Source organism: Mobula hypostoma, chromosome 20 (genome assembly GCF_963921235.1).
Source record: "Mobula hypostoma chromosome 20, sMobHyp1.1, whole genome shotgun sequence".
Taxonomy (NCBI): domain Eukaryota; kingdom Metazoa; phylum Chordata; class Chondrichthyes; order Myliobatiformes; family Myliobatidae; genus Mobula; species Mobula hypostoma.
Window position 1 is genome coordinate 1637807 of NC_086116.1, and position 21099 is coordinate 1658905.

The window sequence follows — 21099 nt, forward strand, 5'->3', positions numbered from 1 at the left end:
CTACACCCACTAGGCACCACCCACACTCTCCCTCTTTTTTCATTCCATTTCCCCACCCCTCTCCTCTCACACCCCTCCTGTCACTTCCCTGCCTCGCATCTTTCCCCTCAACCCTTCCCACCCCACACCCCTCTCCCTTGCCTCACACCTTTCCCCACACCACCCCACCCCACACCCCTCCTCCCTCTCCCCTCATCACATCTTTCCCCTAGACCATCCCTCCTCACACCTTTCTCCTAGACCACCACACCCCACACCCCTCCTGCCACTCCCTTCCGCCCACATCCCTCCCCTCATTTCCTTCCCCGACTCCCACCCCCACTCCCCTGCCTTTGCCCATCGCTCAGATACCTCTAAGGGAAGAAGGGCTGAAGACAGAGCAGGAAAAGCGAGTGTTTGGGAGGGGTATGTTGGGGAACGGAAGGGGCAAGAGCTGGAGAGAGTCCTTAATGAGATGGGGCTCGGGTTTACATTGCTCTGTGCCAGAGAGCATCTCTGGGAGGGGATGAGTCCTCTCCCAGAATCACTATCAGATGATGACGTGTTCGGTGCCATGAAACAGGTTGTGTTGTGGCAGTAGTACACAACAAATTGCTGTGAGTTACAATAAGAATAAATAAGCAGTGCAATGAAGGAACAATCGAGGCAGTGTTTGTGGGTTCATTGGTCAGAAATCTGATGGCAGATGGGAAGAAGCAGTTACTGAAACATCAAGTGTGTGTCTTCAGGCTCCTGTAGCTGCTCCCAAATGGCAGTAATGAGAAGAGAGCATGTGAATCCTTACTGATAGGTGCTGTCTTATACCTTCGGTGAGATGGCTTGATGAGGCTGGCTGAGGATATGACCCTCTGCGGCCTCTTATGATCCTGACATTAGAGCTTTCATACAAACCTGTGGATCTGGACACCAGAGTGTTCATCAGCCGTACACAAAGCAGTACTGGAGGCATCTCAGACCACTTTGAACATATCCCTTCGGTCACAGAGACCAAGCTGATGGCCCTCTCACCTATGGCCTTTCACCCCACCCTGCCCCTGAGATCAGCATGGCAGGAACAGGAAGCAGGGCAAGGCCTTGGTGAGGATGGCCCTGAATGGAGTCAGTCTTGGGTCCAAATGTCAACCACATACCCATGCCCAAAGATCAGAGGTGAGGGGAAAGGCTACCCACTGTGGGGACTCAGGGAATTAAAGTACATTATGGAAGGTTCTTCAGGGAACAACACAGCATTGGTGTCCTACCTTATCGTCCTGGGGCATCCAAGATTCCACATCCTCACGGTTCTCGTTAATTATAGTACAGCAGCCTGACAACCACTGATCTTGCAGAATCTTTACTCGGGCCTTCACAACCATGGCAACGTGGTTAATTAGCTGATCGAGAGTGAAGGGGAAATGTTGCTGAAGGTCCTCAAATTCAATCAGTCTGAACGTCACATACCTAAAACAGAAGAACAGGCAACCTTTTACATACATGTGAAAATGATCAAAAAATGCACCTTATTTCCGTTTTAATTCCATAAAAGAAACCATTGACTCTACAAGCTTCAGAAAGTGGCCAAACTTCAAAGAGACATCCTCACTGCCAACAAAAGATACAGTACAGCAAAGACCATGATTCAAGATGATATCCATGCAAACACTATTCCTGATTTCAAATTCAGCCATTGAGCCAATTTGGAATCACTGTAGGAAGCACAGGCTTTCCCTGGGACATGAAAGTGAGCAGTCTGGAATGGTATTCTCCTGGATGAGGTGATCTCATCAAAATTTACGACTTCTATCTGAGGGTGCAGGGAGATATTTCCCCAACAGAGGAGTCTGGGACTTTGGGAATGAAGGACTAGGCCATTTAGGACTGGGATATCAAAGAGGAGTGTGGATATTTGGAAGTCCCTCACCTGCAGCACCGTAGAGGTCATAATTGAAAACATACAGTATTTCTGGATACAAGGGATTTAAGGGATATAGTGATTCTGTTGGAGTCAGCCATGATCCTGATCAAAGGGGCAGATGGGCTTCTCATGCCCCAACTCTTTATGTTCTTGCCCCACTGATACCAGATGTCATGTCAGACACAAGCAGCAGCGTAATCCAGGAAGGATAGTCTTGTAGGATGTCCCCAGTGTAAGGCCAGCTGGCTCCACGTTCCCCAAAGAGCCAGTGTTTGATCCAAGTAGTCTAGTCTTGGATAAATGTGATCAGGATACCATGCTGCTGGCCTTCAAAGAACATTGCTACATTTGAGGGACCGTAGGTTTCAAATTTTATCTGAGAGGTAGCACCACCAAGTGAGTCATCCCATTGGCACTGCCAGGATTTTGCTGTGAGGTTTGAACTTTCAGACTCCGAGCATACATCACCCCATATACACAGCCAATTCTAAACTCCAGAAGGTCTGGTCCAGTTAAAATTTCAATAATTGATCCTGCTGGCAAGTCTCCCCGGAACCTACTCGTGGCCTGTTGAAGAATGCTCTGGCATATTGGAGCAAGGACACACCATGATGTAAGCCAATGCTTTAGGTTAGGAATGGAAACAGCTCAATCTTTTGCATGATGGAAGACACAAAGGGCTGCAAATATTGGAACCTGGAGCTGGAAGAATTCAGCGGGTCAAGCTGGATCGGTGGATTTTGTTAACACATCAGCTCAGCGTTCAGCACCACTGTCCCCTCAGTATCAATCACCAAGCTTCTAAACCTGGTCTCTGTACCTCCCTCTGCAAATCAATCATCAACTTACTCATCAGGAGACCACAGTAGTTACAGATAGGTGATAACATCTCCTCCCTGCTGATAATCACAGGTGCACTCAAGGAACAAGTGTTAAGCAACTGCTAAAATGCCATTTATAAATTTGTGGATGACTTCCACCAGCTTGTGTTTTGCTCTTTTACATGATCATTGGGTATATTTGCTCAGGATGTCAGGAGATATGGCTTTTTTAAGTGATGGGTTGGATGTGGAATCAGTGTGTTTCTGGCATGTCCTTGGAGAAAAGAAATGATTCCATTTTAAAATTGTTTCCATCCAATATTAAAGAGACTTGAGTTTACATCAGGTAGAATGTTTGATGCTCTAACTGTTTAAAAATCTTCACCTTCCTTTCATTTACATTTGGCAGAGAACAATGGATTATATTCTGTTTCCTTTTAACACCTACATCTCCATGGTCTGCCTCAACACCCAGGTGAATTAAATGTGAGGATTAAAGGGAGTCTGGAAGGAAATTATGTGCAGAGAATAGGTGAGTCATTCACCTGGAATAGTATGCATATGACTAACAGAAATGTCAAGTGGATTCATTCATTATGAGGCTCTGCAGGCTGCTGAAACGGTGTCATTGATGTACAGGTGGAGATGAAATTATGCTGACTGGTTGCACCATGGTCTGGCACGGCTTACCTGGTCTGGAAGTCGAGTAGGATCATGGACATGACGGGATGCGTGATGTACAAGTTATCTCTCAATAAAAGACGTGCACCTTCTACACTTTCATGCCATGGGAACCTTCCTCTGCCTGCAGTGTCAGACTTCTGCAGAAAATAAGACAGACAGTAGCAAACACCACAGGAGTAAGAGGACAGGTAAATATCTATGACAAAGCCAGTCCTGGTTAGACACTGGTCAGAATCGAGATCATTGACAGATTTCAGTTCTCACCAGCTCTGTTGTCATTACACAGAAGAATTTTTAAACACACAAGACCCAAATCCAATTCGTGACCCAACATTTCCTTCTGATTCACTCCCGCCCAGCACTATGCCTGCATCCTGGACGTTGATATCAGTGCCAATGGTTTGATTAAGTTGCTCTGCTGGGGTTTTGTTCCATGAGTCTGTCCTTATCATAGCTACTGAGCTGGAGATTTGGCCTTTGAAGTATTACCTGGCCAAGTACCGAAGACCTGTGTTGATCAACTGGCTGGTGTGCTCACTGAGATCCTTAACACCTCGCTTTGGCAGTCTGAAATACCCGAATGCTTCAAACAGCCTTCAATTATACTGGTGCCCAAGAAGAACTTGGTGAACCTCTCAATGGCTATCATCCAGTAGCACTTGCATCCACAATGATAAAGTGCTTTGAGAGGCTGGTGATGAAATGTACCAACTCCCGCCTGAGAAGCGACTTAGATCCACTCTAATTTGCCTACTGGAGCAACAGATTCACAGCAGATGCCCTTTTATTGACTCGTCACTCAATTCTGGAACATCTGGACTGCAAAGGTGTATACATTGAGATGCTCTTTATTGACTACAGCTCAGCATTCAATACTTTCGATCTCTCAAAACTAATCAATAAACTCCTAGACCTTTGCCTCAATACCTCCTTGTGCAGTTAGATCCTGGACTCCCTCACTTGTAGACTCCAGTCAGTTCAGATTGGCAACAACATCTCCTCCACAATCTCCATTAGCACAGCTGCACCACAAGGCTGTGTGCTTAGCCCCCTGCTCTACTCGCTTTATACTTACGACTGTGGAGCCAAGTACAGCTCCAACGCCATTTTCAAATTTGCTGATGACATCACTGTCATAGGCCGAATCAAAGGTGGAGATGAATCAGCATAAAGGAGGGAGATTGAAAATCTGGCTGAGTGGTGGCTTAACAATAACCTCTTACTCAATGTCAGCAAGATGAAAATCTGGCTGAGTGGTGGCTTAACAATAACCTCTTACTCAATGTCAGCAAGACTGCTGAAGGAGGAGAAAACTAGCATCCATGAGCCAGCCCTCAGAGGACCAGAGGTGGAGAGGGTCAGCAAATTAAAATTCCTCACTGTTATTATTTCATAAAACCTGTCTTGGGCAAAGCACACAAGTGTAATTATGAAGAAAGAACAGCAGCACCTCTACTTACTTAGGAGTTGGCATGACATCTAAAACTTTGACAAACTTCTGTAGAATATAGACTGAATATAGAGTATATAGACTGGCTGCATCACAGCCTGGCTTGAAAACAACAATTCCATTGAACAAAAAATACTATAAAATGTAGTGGATATGGTCCAGTCCATCACAGGTAAAATACTCCCCACCGTTAAGCACATCTACATGAAATGCTGTTGCAGGAAAACAGCATCCATCATCAGGGACCCTGCTACGCAGTACACGCTCTCTTCTCGCTGCTGCCATCAGGAAGGTGGAACAGGAGCCTCAGGACTCACACCACCAGGTTCAGGAACAGTTATTACCCCTCAATCATCACGCTCTTGAATCAAAGGGGATAGCCTCACTCAACTTCACTTGTCCCACCATTGAAGTGCCTCCACAATGAAAGGACTCACTTTCAAGGACTCTTCATCTCATTCTCAATGTTTATTATTATTTTTATCTTTTTGTATTTGCAGTCTGTTGTCATTTGCACACTGGTTGAACGCCCAATGTGGTGTGGTCTCTCATTGATTTGGTTATGGTTATTATTGAGTATGCCCATAAGAAAATGAATCTCAGGGCTGTTATGGTGACAGAAATGAATTTTGATAATAAATTTACTTGTAACTTTGAAGATTGACTCTCAGTGGCATATATTACCATACAACCCTGTGGAGCAGGACTCTGGTTACACAGGTAACTGTCAGTGACAGATAAATGCCCTGCTATTTATTAGGTCAGTTCCATGAGACCATAAGGTATAGGAGCAGAATTAGGCCATTTGGCCCATCGAGTCTGCTCTGTCATTTCATCATGGCCGATTCAATTTTCCCCTCAGCCCCAATCTCCTGTGTTCTCCCCATATCTCTTCATGCCCTGACCAATCAAGAATTTATCAACCACTGCCTTAAATATACATAACGGCTTGTCCTCCACAGCAACCTGTGGCAAAATGTCCACAGGTTCACCACCTTCATTCTATAGGAATTTCTCATTTCCATTCTAAAAGGACACCCCTCTATTCTGAGGCTGTGTCCTCTGGTCTTAGACTCTCCCACTATGGGAAACATCCTCTCCACACCCACTCTATCAAGGCCTTTCACCATTAGGTTTCAATGACGTCCCCCTCATTCTTCTGAATTCTAGTGAATACAGGCCCAGAGCCATCAAACACTCTTCATATGACAGGCCATTCAATCCTGGAATCATTTCTGTAAACCTCCTTTGAAACTTCTCCAGTTTCAGCATATCCTTTCTAAGAATAGGACCCAAAACTGCTCACGATACTCCAAGTGAGGCCTCACCAGTGCTTTATAAAGTCCTTGCTTTTATATTCTAGTCCTCTTGAAATGAATACTGACGTTGCATTTGCCTTCCTCACCACAGACTCAACCTGCAAATTAACCTTTCAGGAATCCTACACCTCAGATTTTTGAATTTTCTCTCCAGTTTGAAAATAGTCAACTCTTTCATTTCTTCTACCAAGGTCCATGATCATTCCTTCCCACACTTATTCTATATGCCACTTCACTCCCCATTCTCCTAATCTGTTTAAGTCCTTCTGTAGTCTCTATTTCCTCAAAACTACCTGCCCCCCCACCTATCTTTTTATCGTCTGCAAACTTTGCAACAAAGCCATCAATTCCATAATCCAAATATTTGACATATACCTTAAAAAGAATCGGTCCCAACACAGACCCCCGTTGAACACCACAAAGCATCGGCAGCCAAAAGCAGAAATGGCTCCTTTTATTCTTGGTTTTTGCCTCCTGCCAACCAGCCACTGCTTTATCCATGCTAGAATCTTTCCTGTAATATCATGGGTTTGTAGCTTAAGTGGCTTCATGTGTGACACCTTATCAAAGGATTTCTGAAAATTCAAGTACACAACATCAACTGATTCTCCTTTGTCTGTCCTGTTTGTTATCTGTTGAATTCCAACAGATCCGTCAGACAAGATTTTCCCTGAGGAAACCATGCTGACTACGGCCTATTTTATCATGAGCCTCCAAGTACTGAGATTTCATCCTTAATAATCGACCAGTAACTTCTCAACCACTGAGGTCAGATGAACTGGCCTATAGTTTCCTTTATTTCTGCCTCTTTTCCTTCTTGAAGAATGGAGTGACATTTGCAACTTTCCAGTCTTCTGGAACCATTCCAGAATCTAGTGATTCTTGAAAGATCATTAGTAATACCTTCACAATCTCTTCAGCCATCTCTTTCAGAACTGTGGGGTGTACACCATCTGGTCCAGATGACTTATCTACCTTCAGACCTTTCAGTTTCCCAAGAAATTTCTCTTTAGTTATAGTAACTTCACACACTTCTGCCCTGACACTCTCGAACTTCCACCATACTGCTAGTGTCTTCCACAGTGACGACTGATGCAAAATACTTACACAGTTTGTCCACTATACCTCTCCAGCATTGTTTACCAGCAGTCCAATATCCACCCTCACCTCTCTTTTACACTTTATGTATCTGAAGAAACATTTGGCATCCCCTTTAATATTATTGGCTAGCTTACTTTCGTATTCCATCTTTTCCTTAATTACTTCTTTAGTTGCCCTCCATTGGTTTTTAAAAGCTTCCCTGTCCTCTAATTTTCCACTTTTTTTTGCTCTATTATATGCCCTTTCTTTGGCTTTTACTCTATTCCTGTCATTCCTGCCTGTGGCCATCAAACTTTACAACTCCTCCCTTGGAGGGTCAGACACCCTGCGCCAATAGGCTGGTCCTGGACTTACTTCCTGGCATCTTCAGCACTATCATCCACCTTTCCTACGATACTCCATGCATTAAAATGTAGGCAGCTCAGGACACATGCCCAACCTTTTAATTTCTAACTTTGCCTGAAGTCTTACCAACATCTGCCTCCACAACCTCTCCACTAATTATTCTGGCACTCTGGTTCCCATCCCCCTGCAACTCTAGTTTAAACCCCACAGTGCAGCATTAATCAAACCTTCCCGCTAGGATATTAGTCCCCTTCCAGTTCAGGTGCATAACCTCCTGATTGTACAGGTTCCACTTTCCTTGGAAGAAAGCGCAGTGATCCAAAATTTATATGACCTCCCTCCTTCACTAACTCATTAGTCACGTATTAAACTGTATAACCTTCCTAGTTCTGGCCTCACTAACACGTGGCACGGGTAGCAATCCTGAGATCACAACCCTGGAGTTCCTGCTCTTTTACTTAACACCTAACTCTCTGAACTCCCTATGCAGAACCTCGTCACTCATCCTACCCAAGTACCTACATGAATCACGATTTCTGCCTGTTAGCCATCCCACTTAAGAATGCCGAGGACTTGATACGAGATATTCTGGATCCTGGCACCCGGGAGGCCCAGAGACCCGGCCACTGTGACTTTCCTCTATTAAGTCCCACCCGCCCCACACCAACATTATTCAAAGTGTTGACAGGGGTGGCCACAGGGGTACTCTGCACTGGCTCTTTCACCCCTCTCCTCTTTCTGACTGACACCCAGTTTGCAGTGTCCTGCACCTTGGGTGTAACTACCACTCTACATTTCCTATCTATCACCCCTTCAGCTTCCCGAATGATCTGGAGTTCATCCAGTTCCAGCGCCAATTCCTTAACGCGGTTTGTTAGAAGCTGCAGCTGGGTGCTCTTCTCGCACTTCAATGCAGAGCCAGCCTTGGTTTGTGCCTAAGACTTGCCAAAAGCCTTCTACTGTCGCCACCGGGAGAGGGGAGAGTGTGTTATGTGGAGGTTGGGTCCTCCAACTGGGACCAGCCTCCACTAAAAGCTATGCCTACTGCATTGTCACTTCACGGCAACATGGTTAAATTTGCCAACGTGGCTCCACAACTGCAATGGAGCTGCAGATAGAGATTATTTGTCCCTCCGCCAGCAGGTCTCAGAGCCACCTGTAAGCCTGTACCCTGCTGAACATTGTAACAGTTCTCCCCCCTCCCCACCTCACCCCCATACCTGCACTAGGACTGCACTCCCAACAGGCACTAGTCCAAGGCGCACAGAAAACAGCCAAGGCTTAAGGCCATCCTGTGCCTCAAACTGTCACCTAGCTCAATATCAGATTCCTGCTCTTCAACCATATCCTTGCACATCCTTTGTATCTCAAAATGTGCCCACCTCCTTCCTAAGTATATTCAGTGACCTGGTCCTTACAGCCTCTGAGGCTGATCACCTTCCGTGTGAAGATATTTCAGTCGAAAGCCCTCTGCGATTTAACTGAGGCTGATTCTCCCCCCCACTACCCAGCCAGGGGAAATGTCCTCCCCACATCCAGTCTGTCCAGCCTTGCCAGGAGTTTGCAAGTTTTATCCAAGCTCCATCGAATCCAAACCCAGATTTCTACAGGGGCAGCTTCCAAGTGCAGACATGCCTGTCATTGCTGCCAGCAAGTGCGGATTCAGCTCCAGCTTAAAACAACTGGGGCAACCAGATCCCTGAGGAGTCAGTGACAGAGGAACAGGCATCTCACTAAACCCTTCAAGCCAATTACACAGAGGTCAGGCAGCCAGCCATCACAGGTCTCTGTTCTGTCATTCAATGGATTTACATCTATATTCTGTCCACACTTCTTGTTTTATTGAGACCATCTTCACCATCATTAAAAGGCTGCGAAGTGGCATTGTGCTCCCTGTGAAAGCTGGTTCATTTATGAGAGTCACAGCACAGTGCTGTTAGATTTCCCTGTGTAATGCTAGACTGCAACTTTCCCAGCGAGGCATTCCTATTGTACAATAGCATATCCCTGCTGCTGCTGCAGTTAGTCCCAAAGGAGCCATCTCCCACGGGGACAGATCAAACTCTAAACAATACTTGTCCAGTCACAGGAGAGAGTTACGACTTCCACTGATGCACTGATGGAAGTGTCCTGATTAGTTGCATCATGTCCAGCATGGCCATTTGCCTGTGTAGAGATGTAAGTAGCTGCAGAGAGGACTGGACTCAGGCCATCTCTCCCCCCTCCCCATTATCAGTCGGGCTGTTTTCTCCTGCAGGATTCCATCGGAGAAGAACAGTGCCCAGGTGGATCTCTCTGTAATACAAATGATATTGCTGACATGGGAATGTCTGGGTGATCTCAGTAAGGACAAGGATGTACTAATATGAATATCTTTTCTTTAGGGAACATGCAATGAAGTCAATTCCTTTCTCTGCAGGAACAACGTAGGTCAAGTCTCCTCTCATTGAAGGTGCAGTTTGGGTGGGTTCAATCCATCCAGATGTATCAGAGATTGGTGGGAATGGTGCTGAGACTGGGACAGTGACTGCGACTCCAACCTCACAGAGACAGTGTTTGGCCAATATAGCAGGCCTTTCTGAGGTCAGAGAAGGTCACAGATCTCAGTGAGGGCAGAGAATGCAGTCTCTTTAAACCGTATGGTTCAGGGGAAATGTTCAGTCAAACCCGGCAGTAAATAAGAGAGCAGCAGGGATGAAATGCCAGACGAATCTTGTGCATTGCACTGCTGTGATAATATCAGGAGAAGGAGTGCTGGGTTAACAAAAAAAAATCTGCCAAAAAGGCAGAAGTGGAATTTCCCTTTGACACACAAAGGTCATCTAACTCTAGTAGAAACCAATTCTCAATTGCTCAGCTTCATTGCTTTTGGAGTTGAGCAAGACAATGTCCATATCATCTCCTCAGCCAAAGAATTGAGTGCGGGATGAGGAATTCTCAACATGAGGCTAATCCAATTTATACAATTTTTGTGATGAACTACTTACCGGGTCCACCCTAAGGAGCCAGAGTTCATGGATATATTGTACCTTCAGTTATTCAAGATGCCTGCGTGTCCATTCAGTTTATTTTCTCCAATTGTAGAAAAAATATTCAAGTTTTCCTCAGATTTTCTGATCACTTTATAACAGAATGAGATTTCAGTCCTACCTTAGGAGGAAGTTCAATGCCAAGTCTCCCTTGTTCCATGGGATCTAAGAGCACATAGTCAAGGATTGCCTTCCTTATGGCTGTGGTGTACATACTCTCAATTTCCTAAGAGGAAAAGGAAAAGGAACAGGTGTTTTTCAGTGAGGAGTCAGAGTATTTATGGAATTGCTAGAGTAAGAAAGTCATTCAACATGGGAACAGGCCATTTAGCCTTGAAGCCGACTATCATGTACCCATCAATAACAACCTGTGTACTAGCACTTGGTCCATAGGTTTCCAGGCCTTGACTATCCAAGTGTTCATCTAGATACTTGTCAAGTGTTGTTAAGTAGCTGGGGACTCAGCCAGAAAGCTGTAAGGGTTTTAAACACAAGTAATACAAATGATTCTGAATTGCCCAAGGCTAGATCTAATAGGTTCAATATTAACAAAATGAAACTTGATTAAAGCACTTCCCTCATACATTAAATTTATGGAGTCCTGGTCATTGCTCTATGCTGCTCAGTAAGTTAATTCAATACTAGGACTTTTGACAGAATGAAATATCCATTCCCACCACCGCTGCATTATCAGAGAAGATACTGTGGGAGATTCATTCTGACATTTAAAAGGAATTTTGATAAATAGTTGAAGGAACGATCTGAAAGCAGGTGATGGAATCTGGAGCAGCACACCATCGTGATGCAGGGTTTCAACCTGAGACATTGACTGTACCTTGTCTCCAGATACTGCTCAACCCAGCAGAATGTTTGTTGCTGAAGGGAAAATTTAGTTGGTCTCTGGGCACAGAACCAAGAAGGCAGTTCTCCCAAGAACTGGCACATATACAATGAGTCAAATGTCTTCTGTTTCATAGGTAAACAACCAGTGATGATCACATCACAGGAGGGGTCTGAGATAATGACCCAGACAGACTGCAGTCGAGGTACAAGACCTGGCTGTAATTGAGAGTCAGTTGGACTTTATAATGGAAGAATGAAGGGAGCTTAGTGATGGCAACCTTTACAAATTATGTTCCACACAGCTGCAATGCGATGATCTTGTACCTTTATCATTTGTCTGCATTGCCCTTTCTCTGTTACTGTAACACTTTATTCTGCACTCTTGTTTTCCCTTCTATGCACTACCTCAAAGCACTGTTATAATGAATGATCTGCATGGATGATGTACAAAACAAGTACCTCAGTACATTGCCAAATTAATTTAACAATTGAATTGTTACGTTGGGTTAAGACACAATGGAGTTTGGACAAAGATACGCTGTGAAACTTGCTTCTAAATTCCCAGTAATGATGAATGGAAATGTAGACCAGAGCTACTAAAATTCTCATCCAACTTTCAACAAATCACACCATGTTTGGTGTGTGCCTGTTGTCTCTTCAAAAACATGGAGGTCTTCAAGTTAAAATGTAATCTCATTGACATGACTGGGTTAATGTAACAGCACACATCTTAAATGATTTAAGGCAACCTAAAGAAATGTCAACTTGGTTAATGGATAATTGATGATAGTTGCCTCCCTCCCTGTGAGATACCTGTTTTCGGAAGGAATATTTTCTGGGTCATCAAGACTGAATCCACCTCACTGTCATGGTCTGGTCCATGAAGTCCACATTCCAGTTCACAGTCCGGACCATCGACCTGTATTCCAGGTTTTCCAGTTTTCCCTTGTCCTGTTCTGTGCCTTAATTAAGGCACATGATTCTCATTTTGGGCTGGCTACATAAAAAGCTCCTAGGTTCAGCTTCAGTTGCTGGACTGTTCCCTTCCCTTCCCCCTGAAGCCTTGCCTGCAACCTCTGCCTGAAGATTTGCCTGCAACCTTATCTGTATTGCTGTCAAGTTCTACCACTGGAGCAAGACCGGAGCCTTTCTGTGTCTAGACATGGAACTGTCTCTTTCTGTCCTCGCCTTCATTATGTAGGTCCAGCTGTTTACTGACACCTTGAGTTGTGAACTGTCTCTATGTCCACACCTTTGCTAGGTAGGTCCGGCCGTTTGCCGCTACCTTGTATTGGGAGCTGCCTCTGTGTCCACGCCTTCGCTAGGTAGGTCCGGCCGTTTGTCGCTACCTTGTGTTGGGATCCATCTTGTCATGTTCAGCATTCTGTGTATGAGTCCCGGCCCTACATCCTGTTCCCAATGAGGGGTCCCGGCTCTGTGTTCCATGTTTCTGTCTTTCAAGTCCAAGGCTCTGTGTTCCCATGCTCTAGACCAAGGCTCTGAGCGTCCAGTCCTCATCCAAGGCTCTAAGGTTCTGGTTCTGCAAAGACCAAGTCAAGACTTCAGGTTCTCATCATGTCCTGTAGCCACGCCACGTCCTGTAGTCATGTCTTGTCCTCGCCTAGATCCGGGGTCCGAGCCAGAGTCAAGACCCAAGTTCTGGGTCCCTGTCCAGTCTCTGGCTTGGAGCCCTAGCCCAGGTTCCCAGTTCCTAGTTCCTTGTCCTGGTTCCGCTTCTCTAGTGAAGTCCTAGCCCAGGCCCTGTATCCTAGTTTCGTCCAGGGCCTGTGTCAATGTCCAGCGTTGTTTCTTCCTCACTTCCCTTGCTTTCTTGACACACCTAGTCCTGTTCCTAGTACTTCAGTGTCTGTGTCTTGCATTTGGGTCTGCCTTCAGCGCCCCCCGCTATGACACTCACATACACGGATATTGTTTAAACCCTGATACCTTCTCCAAAATCATTCAATCTGCTTGAACAAAACAGCAACGCACACTAAATGCTGCAGGTACTCAAGTAAGTCAGGTAGCATCTATGAAGGGAAATTAACAGTTGACGTTTTGGGCAAGACACCTCATCAGGACTTTAATTGGAATTCTACAGGTACTCAGTAGGTCAAGCAGTATCCGCAAGGAGTGAAGACAGGTTGACAGTCCATGTTGATAATGTTTCATCACCCTTGCCAGTTCTGTTAAAGGTTATCAACCTTTCCTCTTCACTAGGAATTAAGAAGCAGGTTTCATGGCACGTCACTGTCCAATTGCTCAATGTTTGAGGCTTGGCCCAGTATTTCCTATTGAGTGAGACTGGATCTCATGTTGAATGAGTGGAGCGGCCAGTGAGTGAGTGGGCCAGTGGAGGAGTGGAGCTTCGAGGCTTTGACTTGAGAGGCTTTGACGAGAGGAGGCGGAGGACGAGCTTGTTCCCAGTTAGTCTTTACAAGGCCTCCTGAGATGGTGATGTGCCTCTCATGTGAGATGTGGCAGTATTGGGGGAACTCTCCTCTCCCACAGAGTCACATCTGCCAGAAATGCATGCGGCTGGGCGATCTGGAAGACCATGTTAGGAATCTGGAGCAGCAGCTAGATGACCTTCGACTCATAAGGGAGAATGAGGCAGTCATAGATGAGATCTACAGGGAGGTAGTCACACCTAGGCTGTTGGAAGCAGGTCGTTGGGTAACAGTCAGAGGGGGGAAAGCGAAGGTGAGTAGACAGGTAGTGCAGAGCACCCCTGTAGCCATTCCCCTGAATAATAAGTTTACTGTCCTGGATACTGTTGGGGGGGATGACCGACCAGGTGTGAGCCACGGTTACAGGGCCTCCAGCATTGAGTCTGACCCTGTGGTGCAGAAGGGAGGAACGGAGGAGAGGAGAGCTGTCGTCATTGGGGACTCTATAGTCAGGGGAGCAGACAGAAGATTTTGTGGACGTGAGAAGGACACCCACATGGTTTGTTGCCTCCCGGGTGCCAGGGTCCGGGATGTCTCTGATCGGGTGCACAACATCCCGGTACGAGAGGGAAAGCAACCAGAAGTCGTGATACATGTTGGTACTAATGACATAGGCAGGAAGAGGGATGAGGTCCTGAAGTTTGAGTTTCGGGAACTAGGCAGAAGGCTGAAGAACAGGACCTCAAGGGTGGTGTTCTCAGGATTGTTGCCAGTGCTACGTGATAGCAATGGTAAGAATTGGAGGAGATGGCAGTTGAATGCGTGGCTGAGGAGTTGGTGCAGGGAGCAGGGTTTTAGATTTTTGGATCATTGGGATCTCTTCTGGGGAAGGTGGGACCTGTACAGATTGGATGGGTTGCACCTGAACTCGAGGGGGAGCAATATCTTTGCGGGTAGGTTTGCTAGCATGGTTTGGGAGGGTTTAAACTAATTTGCAAGGGGGATGGGACCTGGAGCGATAGAGCAGTGCATGGAGTAAAGCCAGATCTAACATATAGAGAGGCTTTGAGGAAAGAAAAACAGAATAAAGGGTGTAAAGGTAGTAAGGTAGAAAGGCTAAAGTGCGTGTACTTCAATGCAAGAAGCATCAGGAACAAAGGTGATGAAATGAGAGCTTGGATACATACATGGAATTATGATGTAGTGGCCATTACAGAGACTTGGCTGGCACCAGGGCAGGAATGGATTCTCAATATTCCTGGATTTCGGTGCTTTAAAAGGGATAGAGAGGGGGGAAAGGGGAGGAGGGGTGGTAATACTGGTTAGGGATACTATTACAGCTACAGAAAGGGTGGGTAATGTAGCAGGATCCTTTTTTGAGTCAGTATGGGTGGAAGTCAGGAACAGGAAGTGAGCAGTTACTCCATAGGGAGCATTCTATAGGCCCCCTGGTAGCAGCAGAGATACCAAGGAGCAGATTGGGAGGCAGATTTTGGAAAGGTGCAAAAATAACAGGGTTGTTATCATGGGTGACTTTAACTTCTCTACTATTGATTGGCACCTGATTAGTTCCAAGGGTTTAGACGGGGCAGAATTTGATAAGTGTGTCCAGGATGAATTCCTGTCACAATATGTTGACAGGCCGACTAGGGGGAATGCCATACTATATCTAGTATTAAGTAACGAACCGGGTCACGTCACAGATCTCTCAGTGGGTGAGCATCTGGGGGACATTGGCCACCACTCCCTGGCTTTTAGTGTTATCATGGAAAAGGATAGAATCAGAGACGACAGGAATTTTTTTAATTGGTGAAGGGCAAATTATGAGGCTATAAGGCTAGACTTGCGGGTGTGAATTGGGATGTTTTTCTAGGGAAATTATGGAGATGTGGTCAATGTTTAGAGATCTCTTGCAGGATGTTAGGGATAAATTTGTCCCGGTGAGGAAGATAAAGAATGGTAGGGTGAAGAAACCATGGGTAACAAGTAAGGTGGAAAATCTAGTCAGGTGGAAGAAGGCAGCATACATGAGGCTTAGGAAGCAAGGATCAGATGGGTCTATTGAGGAATATAGGATAGCAAGAAAGGAGCTTAAGAAGGGGCTGAGAAGAGCAAGAAGGGGGCATGAGAAGGCCTTGGCGAGTAGGGTAAAGGAAAACCCCAAAGCACTCTTCAATTATATGAAGAACAAAAGGATGACAGGAGTGAAGGTAGGACCGATTAGAGATAAAGGTGGGAAGATGTGCCTGGAGGCTGTGGAAGTGAGCGAGGTCCTCAATGAATATTTCTCTTCGGTATTCACCAATGAGAGGGAACTTGATGATGGTGAGGATAATATGAGTGAGGTTGATGTTCTGGAGCATGTTGATGTTACGGGAGAGGAGGTGTTGGAGTTATTAAAATACATTAGGATGGATAAGTCCACAAGGCCTGACGGAATATTCCCCAGGCTGCTCCACAAGGCGAAGGAAGAAATTGCTGAGCCTCTGGCTAGGACCTTTATGTCCTCGTTGTCTACGGGAATGGTACAGGAGGACTGGAGGGAGGCGAATGTTGTCCCCTTGTTCAAAAAAGGTAGTAAAGATAGTCCGGGTAATTATAGACCAGTGAGCCTAATGTCTGTGGTGGGAAAGCTGTTGGAAAAGATTCTCAGAGATAGGATCTATGGGCATTTAGAAAATCATGGTCTGATCAGGGACTGTCAGCATGGCTTTGTGAACAGCAGATTGTGTCTAAAAAACCTCATAGAGTTCTTTGAGGAGATGACCAGGCATATAGATGAGGGTAGTGCAGTGGATGTGATCTATATGGATTTTAGTAAGGCATTTGACAAGGTTCCACATGGTAGACTTATTCAGAAAGTCAGAAGGCATGGGATCCAGGGAAGTTTGGCCAGATCGATTCAGAATTGGCTTGCCTACAGAAGGCAGAGGGTCGTGGTGGAGGGAGTACATTTGGATTGGAGGGTTGTGACTAGTGGTGTCCCACAAGGATCAGTTCTGGGACCTCTACTTTTCATGATTTTTATTAATGACCTGGATGTGGGGGTAGAAGGGTGGGTTGGCAAGTTTGCAGATGACACAAAGGTTGGTGGTGTTGTAGATATTGTACTGGATTGTCAAAGATTGCAGAGAGACATTGATTGGTTGCAGAAGTGGGCTGAGAAGTGGCAGATGGAGTTCAACCTGGAGAAGTGTGAAGTGGTACACTTTGGAAGGACAAACTCCAAGACAGAGTACAAAGTAAATGGCAGGATACTTGTTAGTGTGGAGGAGCAGAGGGATCTGGGGGTACACATCCACAAATCCCTGAAAGTTGCCTCACAGGTAGATAGGGTAGTTAAGAAAGCTTATGGGGTGTTAGTTTTCATAAGTCAAGGGATAGAGTTTAAGAGTTGCGAGGTAATGATGCAGCTCTATAAAACTCTGGTTAGGCCACACTTGGAGTACTGTGTCCAGTTCTGGTCGCCTCACTAAAGGAAAAATGTGGAAGCATTGGAAAGGGTACAGAGGAGATTTACCAGGATGCTGCCTGGTTTAGAGAGTATGCATTATGATCAGAGATTAAGGGAGCTAGGGCTTTACTCTTTGGAGAGAAGGAGGATGAGAGGAGACATGATAGAGGTATACAAGATATTAAGAAGAATAGATAAGGTGCCTCTTCCCCAGGGTACCACTGCTCAATACAAGGGGACATGGCTTTAAGGTAAGGGGTGGGAAGTTCAAGGGGGATTTTAGAGGAAGGTTTTTGACTCAGAGAGTGGTTGGTGCGTGGAATGCACTGCCTGAGTCAGTGGTGGAGGCAGATACACTAGTGAAATTTAAGAGACTACTAGATAGGTATACGGAGAAATTAAAGGTGGGAGGTTATATGGGAGGCAGGGTTTGAGGGTCGGCACAACATTGTGGGACGAAGGGCCTATACTGTGCTGTACTATTCTCTGTTCTATGGTAATGTTAGTGAGCTTACAACAGTTGTCATCAATAAGTTCCCTACATTCTTCCTATGCATTCCACATAGCTGGAACTGTTTCTGGATTACACTTGGCCATGATCTCTTTTCTAACCATGTTGGGCACTTTCAGCATCCTCCTTTATTCTAGATCTCCAGTAACTGCTGCATGTAATCTTAGTCCCAGCATCCCACAACTCCTTACATGATCTTGGACACAAGAGATCCTGCAGATGCTATAAATCTGGGGCAGCAAACACAAAATGCTGGAGGAACTCAGCAGGTCAGGCAGCATCTATAAACAGTTGCACGTTTCTCTCCTGGACTCTTCATCAGAATTTTGTGTGTGTTATGCTACATGGCCTTCTCTAGTTGGAGCATGGGGTTGGGATTCCGATTAGTGAATCACTGAGACCTCCACTGTAACGGAGGTAACCTGGACAAGAGGGACAGGTTGGACCTAAACTGGAGGGTCCCCAGCTGGCAGATGTGGTAGTACCTGTACTACCAGGGTTTGTTTAAACTTGATTGGCAAGGGGTGGGATCCAAAGCAGCAAGGAGGAAAATGAGAGAGTAGGAAATGAAAGGGAAATCAGTGACAGGAAGTCGAATTGACAAGACTGGCAGGGATCACGGAAAGGTGTATGTTAGTGAATGAATGGAGCCGCTGATACTCCGCTGGTTCACTGGGAGCCATCTCCTCTCCTTGACCATGGTGTGGTGGTGTTACATGCTGCACATTCTCACCTCTACACCAGGCTGCTCAGTGAGAGTCCAAGCGCAAAGCCCCTCTGGTGCCTGCTTAGGCTCTTGCTTCTCTCGTTACCAGCACTGAAGGCAGCAAGTCCAGCAGTGGATGAGATTCCTGATCCAAGTCCTGGCCAGAGAGTCCAGTGGTGAGCCTTCCAGCCCTGAAATCTGCCCTCTCACTGGAGGTGACAGGGAGGGGGTAGTTAGTAAAAAGGGCAGAAGGGCAGGAAGAGGTGGGTGAGGTATGGGGAGGAGAAGCTGTGGTAAGAGTTTCAGTCTGGAAGAACCAGGGTCTGTGGGAGATAAAGGGGAAGGGCAGGGCAGCAGATGGAGTCTCCAGGTACAGCCCCTCCTGTTGTAGGTATCCCTCATGAGGTCATGAGTTTGGTGTGGGAGGAGGAGGCGGGGTGAGAGACCCTGGTGCACCCAGTGGAATGCAGCCACTGGGGTGGCAGTGTGTGTCTCGGGCGAGTGAGGGGGCGCTTTGTCCCGGATTGATGATTACAGATTTACAGATTCGATGGAGCTGCTCTTGTAGGTGTGGAGAATACTCTGTCACACTCCCAAGGTGGAAGAGTCCTAGGGTGGCAAGAAGCGAGTTACTGGCTATAGGATACCCATTCTCTGCTGCTCGGACACTCTTGCCCCTCAGGCTGTTGAAAGTGAGAGATTCAGCTTGTCAGCAACACAGGGTCTTGGTTTGTTGGAGAGTCCACCCTACCACCATCCATCTTGTGTTTAAATGAGGAAAGGAAGGGTGAATGAGGAGTGGAGGCCGAGGAACCAGGGTGGCGCATAACGACTGTCACAGAACGGTTGTGTTGATCGGATTGCTACCATGCTCCAGGTTAGATGTACATTTTGTTTGATGAGAACGTTTAGCTTGTTGGCTGAAAAGTAACTAATGGAGGAGGGAAACTGGATTGGTCATGTTAGGGCTGGAGGTGATTCAGGAGGATGTCAGCTCTGAGCATTCCACATAGCTTCAAACATATCTTGTGTAACACACACAAAATGCTGGAGGAACTTAACAGGAGGGGCAGCATCTATGGAAGGGAATGAACAGTCAACGTTTTGGGCCAAGACCTTCCATCAGGACTGGTGAGGAAGGTTATCTTGATAACTGATAATAATTTAACACCTCCACTAAAACAGGGATGCTCATATGTACTCACTACCTTCAGCGTATTAAAGATGGTGCCTCCCTCAACATTACCTTCGTTAACTCCAAGCACAGTTCTGACTCCTGCTCAGTGGGGACGGACTTGTAGATTCTCTGTAGCCTTTCCTGACTCAATGGGGCCACCACTGAGGAGTTAATGCATCCTTCAATAACACCATAGTACCTAGAAAGAAAGCAAAATTGTTAGACTCCAGAAGGTGCTCCAACAATTGTCACTCTCTGTGGTATAGGAGCTGTTTGCTGCAACTAATGTCACACCACTGCCAGAGTTCACCATGGAAACCATGGACTCTGTCAATACTTGCTGCCAGTAAAGTAGCCAATATAAGCAAAGACCCCAGCCACCCCAGACACTCTCTCCACCATAAGATAGGAGCCACATGGCTCATCGAGTCTGCTGTGCCATTTCATCATGGCTGATTCATTTCTCTCTCACACCAGTCTCCTGCCTTCTCCAGTAACCCTTCATACCCTGACTAATGAAGAATCTATCAGTATCTGCCTTAAATATGCCCAGTGACTTGGCCTCCACAGCTACCTGTGGGAACAAATTCACCACTCTCTGACTAAAAAAATTCCTCTTCATCTCTATTCTATATGGTCATCCCTCTAATCTGAGGCTGTGTCCTCTGGTTCTAGACTCCCCAACCATAGGAAACAACGTCTCCACATCCACTCTACCGAGGCCTTTCAGCATTCGATAGGTTTCAATGAGAACCCCTCATTGTTCTGAATCCCAGTGCGTACAGGCCCAGAGCCATCAAACGCTCCTCAGATGATAAGCCTTGCTATCCCGGGGTCATTTTCATGACCTCTTTTAAGCCCTCTCCAACGCCAGCACATCCGTTTTAAGATGAGGGGCCCAAAACAGCTCACAATACTCCGAGCGGAGCTCACTCACGCCTTACAATGCCTCAACATTACATCCTTGCTTTTATATTCTAGTCCTGTCGAAATGAATGCAAACATTGCATTTGCCTTCCTCATCGCTGACTCAATCTGTAAATTAACCTTTATAGAATCCTGCACAAGGACTCCCAAATCCCTTTGCACCTCAGATTTTTGAATTTTCTCTCCATTTAGAAAATAGTCTACACTTTTATTTCTTCTACCTAAGTGCGTGACCATACACTGTGTATTCTGTTTCACCGAGACCTGGCTCTCCCCTGCCACCCCCAACTGTGCCATCCGACCGGAGGATTTTTGATCCATCGGATGGACCGCACGGCGTCTTTGGGCAAGACGAGGGGAGGTGGTGTCTGCCTACTGATCTACACTGCGTGGTTCTCGGACACAGTGGCACTGACAAGCTCCTGCAGCCCGGACCTGGAACACCTGT

At 46.1% G+C, this 21099-nt stretch overlaps 1 protein-coding gene across 1 annotated transcript in view; it reads right to left on the minus strand.

The window, feature by feature from the left end:
* Window positions 1-20681, minus strand: part of LOC134359584 (dynein axonemal heavy chain 3-like) — a 542314-nt gene extending 521633 nt beyond the window's left edge. The window contains exons 1-5 of the mRNA XM_063073083.1: window positions 20662-20681; window positions 19794-19923; window positions 10765-10869; window positions 3406-3536; window positions 1242-1440 (exon numbers count right to left, since the gene is read on the minus strand). Of these exons, the coding sequence (XP_062929153.1) occupies window positions 1242-1440; window positions 3406-3536; window positions 10765-10869; window positions 19794-19923; window positions 20662-20681 (585 nt within the window). The remainder of the gene's footprint in view (window positions 1-1241; window positions 1441-3405; window positions 3537-10764; window positions 10870-19793; window positions 19924-20661) is intronic.
* Window positions 20682-21099: the final 418 nt, after the last annotated feature.